This window comes from Epinephelus lanceolatus, chromosome 3 (assembly GCF_041903045.1).
Source record: "Epinephelus lanceolatus isolate andai-2023 chromosome 3, ASM4190304v1, whole genome shotgun sequence".
NCBI classification, from domain to species: domain Eukaryota; kingdom Metazoa; phylum Chordata; class Actinopteri; order Perciformes; family Serranidae; genus Epinephelus; species Epinephelus lanceolatus.
Window position 1 is genome coordinate 48,987,529 of NC_135736.1, and position 10,517 is coordinate 48,998,045.

At 39.5% G+C, this 10,517-nt stretch overlaps 1 protein-coding gene across 2 annotated transcripts in view; it reads right to left on the minus strand.

Moving 5' to 3' along the window:
• Positions 1-10,517, minus strand: part of ero1b (endoplasmic reticulum oxidoreductase 1 beta) — a 29,639-nt gene extending 19,122 nt beyond the window's left edge. The window contains exons 1-3 of one of the 2 annotated variants that reach the window (XM_033624481.2): positions 10,030-10,517; positions 3,266-3,385; positions 65-148 (exon numbers count right to left, since the gene is read on the minus strand). In XM_033624481.2, the coding sequence (XP_033480372.1) occupies positions 65-148; positions 3,266-3,385; positions 10,030-10,194 (369 nt within the window). In that variant the 5' untranslated portion in view covers positions 10,195-10,517. Of the gene's footprint in view, positions 1-64; positions 149-3,265; positions 3,386-8,623; positions 8,786-10,029 lie in introns of those variants that run through there. The other variant, XM_033624482.2, reaches the window with a different exon arrangement.

Here is a 10,517-nt window from a genome sequence, read left to right on the forward strand (position 1 = left end):
AAGACGCATTATTGTTAGAATTTTTGTTAATATTAAGCAGGAGTGAGTGTGGTTGACCTCTGACCTCTGGACAGGGCTCCACATGGCAGTCTTTGATGGCACAATGTCCGTCGTCGGGCCAGAAGGGACACGGTCGCTTCAGGTTCACCTGGAGATGAGAAGATTACATTATTTAAAGTCTGGTTCAACTTAACCAACCACACTGTCTTTGTTAGTTTCACCTCACTCTACTAAAATTATTATTATTCTTTAAGAAAGTAAGATTTCAAGTCTTATTTACATGATAAACATCACACAAAAATTCATCCATCCATTTGTAACCGCTTATCTGAAGCTGGGCATCCCTCTCCCCACCAAAGCTTTCCAGCTCCTCCTGGAGGACCCCGAGGTGTTCCCAGTCCAGATGAGATATATAATCCCTCCAGCGTATTCTGGGTCTGCCCCGGGGCCTCCTACCAGCGGGACGTGCCCAGAACACCTCTAAGAGGAGGCACCCAGAAGGATCCTGATCAGATGCCTGAACCACCTCAACTGACCCCTTTGGACGCGAAGGAGCAGCGGCTCTACTCCGAGCTCCTTGCTTTATCTCTAAAACCCTGTCTCCACCAAACCCTTTCAGTCCAGCACCTTTGGAACCAGCAGTAAGCCTTCAGACATGGTACCTAGACCCTCGGTGTGTTCAGACAGTCCTCTTAAATGTGGGCGGGGTTGTTGTCACTCACTGCTCCGTCCAGCACTCGCTGTATTTCCTCATCAGCGGTGACACAGATGGAAGTCTGCACCTGGTTTATCGTCCACAGAACGAGGCTGCACGCCCACATTTTCACAACAAAATAGAACAGGCTGCAGTGAGAGTCTCTCTCCATGGGATATTTAAAAATAGCAGCTTTGTGCATTTAGTCCTTCTCAGGCAAGCTCAGGGGTTTAGTGTTGCTGTAGCCCACAGGAAGTGAGGATTAGAATATATGACCTTCACATAATCCGCTCCAAATTAATCTATATTTTTAAAGTCATTACTAAAAGTGTGTGTCATATAAAAACTAAAGTGATGGTCAAAGTTGTCACAGTGAAATTTAAGGTGTGCTGATGGATTCACGTCATCAACTCATGCATTGAGTAACATTACAAGTTAACGTTCCACCTTAAAAGTTGCCGGCAGTCGGCCCAGTGAATGAAGTTATTTTTTTCTCTTTCATTTTATAGTTGTAGTTTACTGATGTATGAACAGAGGTTACATAAAACCAGAGTGACTGTCCTCTACTGACCAATCAGACTGCAGGGTTTCTAGTTCCACCTTTTAGTACCAGATCTGTGTGCTAGGTACCCCAACAGAGGGGGGACCAAACATGGGGACACTAAGGAACGCTTCTGTTGGTACCATCCACAACTTTCACTGTGAAAACAGAAAACTAACATACCGAACTGAACTGTACCAGACTGCCGGGTGGAAACGGGGCTTAAGACTGAGCCCAGCCACCTTCTGAGGAAACTAATTTCAGCCACTTGTATTCATGATCTCATTCTTTCGGTCACTACGCAGAGCTTATGATCATAGGTGAAGGTTGGGACGTAGATGGACCAGTACATCGAATGCTTTGCAGGAGAGAGTTACCGGCCCACGTATCTCAAGGAGTGAGGATTCACACAAAAATAAACAAATATAGATAAAATAATGGCTCACCTCAGCATCCAGTATTGGTAAAAGCAAAAATGCAATTACACATTTATACTGTGATGCAAACGGTTCCATTAACAGACCAGTTTAACACAGACGTTACTCACTGACAGCCCACTGTATCTGTTCAGGGACTACTGTTGCAATAGTTTCAGTATTTCACAATAATTCACACTTCATCCTTCCTGTTGTGCAACAGTCTCATAAAAACAGCTAAATGTGACTAAACACTAAAGCTGTTGTTGTCTTCAACAAGACGCCTGATTTCTCCAAGCAGACATTAAGAACATGACAAAGCATTCACACAGACAGGTTCTGTGTTAAGAATAGCATGAACCTGAATATCAGGGCGTGTCCTCTGCAAAGTGCTGGTCACACCAGCAGATGCTGTCACTGCAGCTACCTGCAGAACTCTGCCTCAGACAAACTGAGGGAAACACTATTACAAGTTTCAGCAGATTGTGAAGGACAGCAGCGAAGACATGTTGTTTTTACAGATTTCCTGCAAAACACATTTACGAACAAATAAAAAATCACTTTAAACAAGAAGAAACTGATCACTGCTGTTTATAGAAAACAACAAGCACGGCTCAGTAAACTCTGTCACTCATAGAAAGTGAATAGAAAGGAGGAAGAAATGCAAATGAGACAGACGACCCACTGTGCTCATTTTTAGGTTCATACTTGCAGTTTGGGTTTTTACTAGACAGTATAAATTTTGACAGCTGTTTTAGAGTCTCAAAATGAAAATGTTTAGTAGTGTTGGTCATATTTATCCTTCATAGATTTAGTCGATGGAAATTCAAAACGTTTTAGTCGATTTTTATTCATAATGTTTTCTGTGAGGCTGATTCATGGATCATAAATCAGACTCAAGGTGACAGGTTGTATAAAATAATGTGTGTGTCATGTCTCCAGCAGTGTGTGACAGGTTTAAGGGCTGATCTACGAGCACACACTTACTGATCATCATCTGAAAAGCTCAACATCTCTCTATTTATGCTCTCAACAAATAACTAATGTGAGCCAACTAGGATTTGTCCCCAGGTTCACTGTAAACTCTGACTTATCCATGTGACTGTTAAGAAGCAGAAACATAACTTGTTTCTTCAGAGAGAAGTTCTGCAGACTATTTACTGGAGTTTACCAGCCTGATGCTCATCAGGCATCTGAAGAGAATCACAAGCATGGCCGTTCTCGGCTTTCAATGTCCGATGGTCCACCAAGAACATTTTTGTCACGTCATGTCAACGAAACTGAAACATAGATTACATCTTAGTTTTTAATTATCAAGACCTGTCCTTAGCTCATCATCATCTCATTTTCGCCATGGAAAAAAAATTTGTCCCATTTTTCATAAATAAAATAAACACTACTACTAGAACATGTTTACGTGCTTTAATTGTAAAAACACTTTATTTTCTTTTACCATTTCTGACTTTATAAATCTGATTTTCATTCTTTTTATGAAAAGAAGATGACATCACACGAGGTCAATACTTAAACTGAAGAATCGCAGCATGTGGACTGTTTATTTTATTCATGAGTGAGTGCAGTGAGTCGTATTCAAGGTGAAGCAGCAGCTCTTACTCTGTAGTATCTGAAGTAGTCTTTCTCCGTCAGCTTCTTGATTCGAGGGTAAATCTTGAAGTTGTTGAAGACGTCGATGCTTTCCACGTCACAGAAGCAGTCGTCCAGGACTCCTGTCAGCTGCAGCGGAGCAGAGAGAAACAGGCTGTTACTGCACGATGACACTTCTCTCACACAACACAACTTTCACAACCACCAAACGATAACTCGGACTAAATTTAGATGCTCGAGCCTGACTCACACAGGACTGGTTTTATCAGGGGACCTCCTGTAATTTACAAATAACTCCCCAGGACTGTGCTTCATGCGACACACTCACACAGAATAACTGAAGTCTGTGTTTTACTTTATAAGCTGTTGCTTTTAACCGAGGCGAGAGACGAGACAGGAGGCCGGCTGCTTACCTGCACTGCCATACATAATACATCCACCCCCGCTGTGTCACCTGACCCCCTGCAGGTCTTACAAAATTCAGACCTCCACTTGATCAACACAGACGCTGCACCTTAAAGACAAATCTGTTTGACCTGAGGAGCAACTAAACAACCAGAGTGTGAATCTGAGAGCACTGATCAGTTCAGTAAACAGAGGGAGGCATTAAAAGCTGACGGGCGTTAACGCCACGCAGGTGGAGTGAGGAGGCTTTGGATTGGCCGATAAATAAACTCTGTTGTACCTGCTACAGTCAGTATGTTTACCTGCACAGTGAAGTGGAGCTACAGTCCCAGCTGGACGAGGACATCTAACTGGCCTACTGTCCTTGTCCCAGTATACAAGCACGGGAGGGGAATCCATTTATTGAGCCAAGTATGTGCGACTCCTCTACGATAGGTGGAGATATGCCCCCTTTCAGCTTGTTAGTATTGGACCTTTTTCCTGTTGACCTATTACGTCACAGACCAAACAATGGACAAACAAGTTAGCTACAGTTAGCTAGCAGCTAACTGCTACCATGGTGGACAACTTTACAGCTCTGTAGATTTGGTCCGTCCAAAAAGTCACGGCCAGTGCATGAAAAAAAGTTGAAGTCTCACCTCAACAAAAAAAAAACAAAAAAAAAAAACAGCCCACAACACCTGATGTGTTACTGCAGCGTGATTCAAAGTCTAGTCAAAGCTTTGTCGTCCTGCTTGTCTCATTTGTTTTTTTTATTTGCATACACAGATGTGTAAAGTGACCAAATCAGTGTTTCCTCATGTGCTACTAAGTTGTGTATCCTTCACATGACTGACCAACATTCTAAATGGTAATCAGTGAGAACAATCAAATATTTAGATCTCTGTAAATTAATTATGGTTGACAATTTTTTTTTTTTTTGTCTATGCGAAATCAAGTGTCGATTCAATGTGTGAGTTTTTGTGCTGGACGACATCACAGTTTTTATCTCACAGATCTGTAACTTCCTAATAATGTTGTCATGTGTTAACAGGAAAAAAAAATAGGTTACGTATTATTTATTACAAGGAAATCAGACCGTGTTCAACTGGTACACTTTAAATTAATTATTTCCAATTATTCTCAACATCAGATCGACAACAACTCGATATAAATGTCACATCACGTCCTGCTCAGCCGTTTGGCAGAGCACATTTTGAGTCACTATAACTTAAAAAACGTGCTGCTGTCTCTACCATTCGGTTTAGGTACGTTACGCTGAAAAAAGTTCACTAGATGTCGCTGTGTCTTTAAATACACAGTTCGCCTCCTACAGGAAGTAGAGGTGGGGGAAATAATCAATACAGGATAGTATCACCATATTTTTGTGTGGCAAAATCGTCACACAGGGCCAAATGTCGATTTCTTTTAATCATATAAATTATAAATGTTACAAATACAAATTAAACTTTAGGTTGACACTAGAATACTACAACAAATTGCTTTTTCAGTCTAATGATACAGTTTGTACAGACTGAAGACTTTATTTCATTATATAAAACAGATGTTGATAAAGTTTTCCTTTATGGACAGAATTTACAGCTGAAAAAAGGTAATAAATTGCAATATATTTTATCGCGATTCTCAGCACATCGCAACATATTTATTATCGTAATAATATTCTATGATGATAATATATTATCGAGGATCCTCTGGTGATTCCCACCTCTAAAAAGTCACTCCAGACATGAGGGCTGTGTGTAGTGGGATTTTATAGTTTCGGCTGTCTCTCTAAACAGATTTATGAAACTTTATACAAGAAATAAAAGTCTAATAAAAGGTCAAATAATTTTTAAAAGCATGCTTTACACACACACACAAATATATATATTTACGATACAATATCATCACGATACAATATCACGATATGATATGATACTTCAGTCACGATACAATATTATCATGATACGATATCACGATATGATATTGCGATACTTCAGTCACAATACAATATTATCACGATACGATATCACGATATGATATTGCGATACTTCAGTCACGATACAATATTATCACGATACGATATCACAATATGATATGATACTTCAGTCACGATACAATATTATCACGATACGATATCACAATATGATATGATACTTCAGTCACAATACAATATTATCACGATACGATATCACGATATGATATTGCGATACTTCAGTCACGATACAATATTATCACGATACGATATCACAATATGATATGATACTTCAGTCACGATACAATATTATCACGATACGATATCACAATATGATGATACTTCAGTCACGATACAATATTATCACGATACAACATCACGATACTTCAGTCACGATACAATATTATCACGATACGATATCACAATATGATATGATACTTCAGTCACGATACAATATTATCACGATACGACATCACGATACAATATTATCACGATACGATATCACGATATGATATGATACTTCAGTCACAATACAATATTGTTGTGATTTTAAATATGTTGCGATATGCTGAATATTGCGATTAAATATATTGCAATTTATTACCCCTTTCAGCTGTAAATTCTGTCCACAAAGGAAAACTTTGTCAACATCTGTTTTATATAATTAGTAAGTTTTCAGTCTGTTCATCTCATTTCAGCCATTTTTTTTGCAGCAGCAGTAAAATTAACTGATTATTTTATTCTAGTGGGCTGCCTACAGTTTAATTTGTATTTGTAATATTAATAATTTAAACAATAAAAAAAAAAGATTCTCAACACAACAATATGTGGTGATGCAATTTTGCCCCTGAATAAAAAAAAAACTATCCTGTATCAATCTTCCTCCACCCCTAATACATCAGTCATATATTTGTGGAATGGACCATTTCATTTTATTTCACTTTAATTTTATTTATGCATTTATTTTAACTAATCTTATTTCATGTCTATGTTAATACCACTGTGGTGTTGTCGTTGTTGTTGTTGTTGATGAGGGGAAGTATGGTTGTTGTTTTTTGTCTTTTATGAGCTGCTGGAGGCTGAATTTCCCTTCAGGGATGAATTAAGTTATTTCTATTCTATATATGGTAAAGTTAGTGATGCCAAAATACAAAATGTACTATCTTTATAAAAGAATGAAAAGGACGAATACTGACTGTTGGCAATACCATATATTTAAGCAATATCACACGAGAGGGAGTGATGTTGTACTGTGATATCGCCACGGCTGTGATTCGGTCGTAGGCACGAGGCCGCAGGCTTTTATACAACAGTTTAACAGTTACATAAGCAAGGCTGATTAAGAAATGTTGAAAAATGAGGACAAAATAGATAATTTAAGCATTTTATTTGTCTTCCGCCAACAAAAATAGTTCCCTCAGGACTCCGCTGTCACCGTTGCTATGTAACGCAGACATGGTGCGCCGGGCACTTACTCTTTATACACATTTATCTGCACGTTTCCATTAATTGTGCAGCCGGTGAAATAAGTCTGTGGTGACTGCATGGTGGACTGTTGCTTCACAGGCACAGCCGACTCTGCCTTCTGATCTGACACTATGCTGCTTTTCTCCAAGTCATTGAGCTCCGCTGATGAAACACTGACAAACCTGGATGTGCGCTCAGATGGATTCAGCTTCTCCTCTCCCTCATCTTCCTCTGATGACCATTCATAGTTCAATTCAAAACTTATTTTAGGAAATAAATCCATATTTTTGGCTGTTTGACAGTGGATGAATTAATTAGCCTACAACGCAACTGCTGACCTAACTAACACTAACCGTCAGTTTTGATTTGATTGTTGATTGCAATCAGCTGTGAGGCGGAGTGATACATACACAGTGAAATAACCGTGATGTTGTACTCCAATATCATCACGGTTTTACTGTCTCTCGACCAATCAGATTGCAGGGCCGGAACTAACTGTTGTATAATTAAAGTTATTCCATTATATATTTGATTTGATATTTGATAATTTCTAAGATGTTTTTAAAGTGATGTAATGTTCTATACTAGTATTGGTAATATGTTGATATATGTTGGTAAACTAACATGTAACTAGCATTATATAACAGTACATGGTTTGTAATTTGGAAATTTTTTTTCTTCCTGATTTACATAAAGCGACATCTCAGCTATTGGGTAGAGGCCTATATTTAAAAATTCCGTTAAAAAAAACAAAACATGTTGTATTTTGTTATTGTTCGTAAAAAGAAATTTAAAAATGCAAAGAAAACATTTTACATGGCTTTTTTTTCTCAGTGTGGACATTAAAAGATTTAAAATTTTACAGTGTTCTTATTTTTTTAAAAAGCAAATAAAATTAATATTGTTACGTCAAAAATCATCATAACAATAATTTAATAATTAATTAATATCAAGTTTTCCTTTTAAAGAACTTCCTATTTTATCAACAATTAGTGTCAACTTATAGAACATTATATATTATGATTTAATACTTCACATATTTATCTGTCTTTTACCTACTTGTATATTCTTTACCTTCATTTATGCAGCTTTACTGTCCCTGTTCCTGGCTGTTATGTCTATTTCTGTGTACGTACATTGTGAGCATTGAAGAAAAAAACAGACTTAAATATTTCGAGTGTGTGTGTGTGTGTGTGTGTGCGCGCGCACATACTCAGCCCATTAAGGTGACTCTTCTCATTCAACTAACATATATAGTTATTTTTGGACGGCTACTAAGATATTATTATCAACACTCTTCTTTTTATATAGACAAATCCAAAGTTAAACTATTAGACAAAATGAAATATGAAGACAGACACCAGGCGTACAGAGCCAGATGTTAGTGATCAGTAAACATGACAAACTCAGACTATCCTCTCCTACTTCTGTTTTAAACCCCGTTTCTGGTGAGTTCTGTCTGCAGCTGCTCTCAGACACTCTCAAACACCTGGAGAGTCTCAGTCAGGTACAAAAAACACATCACACAAACCAGCCCAGACCTCTGAGTGCAGCAGTCCCCCGAGCACCAGGACAGGCAGGAAGAAGCAGGTCCCTCTCAGCATGCTGCTGTTTTCTGTCTCAACTTCAAATTAAAACTTCCTCAGTGAAACTTGGTGCCCATATGTCACAGCGGCAGCAGCAGCGGCTCTGTCTGTGGGCTGAGCTGTCACTCCTGTCCCCATGCCCGCCCGGAGCCCCGCCCACAAACAACTAGCTGTGACTATAAGCCCCGCCCCTCGCAGAGCCGGCGCCCTCCCATTTTTGTAGTCCTCTTCCGCGCCTGAGGCCGTTTAGAACGCTTGTTAGCTGTGGCGCCAAAAGACTACAACTCCCATGAGAGGGCAGGAGGCGGGCGCTCTGCAACAGCCAATCACGGTACACCACGCTCTACCTACTCAGGAAATGAAATAGTTTGCAGTTTACAGTCTTTCACCAGCTGGTCTCACCAGGGAAGAGTTTTTTTTTCATATTACACAGATTTATTAGAGAAAAACGTAAATTAAATTCTATTGCATCCTGGCGAAGTTATTTAATATACTTTCTGTCATTAGAAAAAGGTAAAATATTTCTTTAAATAAATAAATAAATAAAAATTTTAAAAAGAGGTCCTATTTCTCTGGACCCGAATTTATCCTCAATCCGTTCATTTTTTGGAAGTGAACAGTTCGAGCAGCCTTCTCACTGCAATTCCCTCTTTTTTTTATTTCACCTTATTGACTTCCTGTTTGTATTCTATTAATCTTTATTGAGGTTTTTAATATGTGTGCGTTTCTCTGTGTCTTTCTGAGTTTGAGATGGGTGGGGGTGTTAAAGGAAGGTGTTAGTACACACATACTGTTTTAACAACAACAAAAATGTGACCCAAAAAAAGGGGCAGATTATTGATGTTTAAACGTGTTTCATTTGCACACATTTTCTATTTTACTGAGCTCCGACATGCTGAGAAATATTTATATGAGGACACGACGCAGTAAAATGTGAAATAATTTAGATGTGACGCCAACATGTGATGTAATTTAATTTTAAAACGAGATATGTGGCGAATAAATCTTGATTGAGACGTCGTTAGATAAAGTTTTGTCATTATCATTTGCAGGTTTGAGTGTAAGTGCTAACTTTTAATGTTAAAGTGTAAGAGGGTTAACAAAGACTGTAATAATGTGTAATAATACTTCACACACACACACACACACACACACACTGAGATGCTGCTGCTGTTGCTGCTAGCTAGCATCACACGGTGACGTCAAATTAAGATGACAGTAGAAAATGCTAGAAGATTTCCTGAATGGCTGCTGTTGCCGTGTCGTATTTACACATGTAAAGCTTCCACATATAATTATGAACCCGTAATGACCCGATACCGGCTGCGAGGCTCCAGCAGCACCATGTCGGTGTCACTTACATGGCAGAAGCAGCTCTGGTCCTGGCTGTCTGCGGCTCTGCTCGGATGCTCGCTGTGCTGCGTTTGGGGTTTGACGTTGTTTTGTTGAAACCAGCCCAAAACAAAGTTCCCGAAGAACCAGGCCGACAGCAGAACACCCAGCGCCTGTAAAGTTACTTTCCACATCACTCCCTGTGCTGGCGGTCCGCCGGTGGGGGGTAAAAACGAGCAGGAGGCGGCAGGACTTGAGGGAGCTCGGCTCGTCCTGCTGCTGTGTGGCGACTTCGGAGCGACGGTAGCTTCAGGCTAGCTGAAGTTAGCATCCGCAGGCTAACAGCGGCTGTACGAATCAGAGGAGCCCGGTGCCCGACGACCCTCTCCCGGATACTTAGACCGATAACTGCCCTCACAGAGCCGGGGTCACTGATTTAACATGAAACACAACTGGAGAAGTTTCTGTGAACCAGCTGCCCCCCCACCTCACTATCAAGTTTACAAAACAGAAAGCA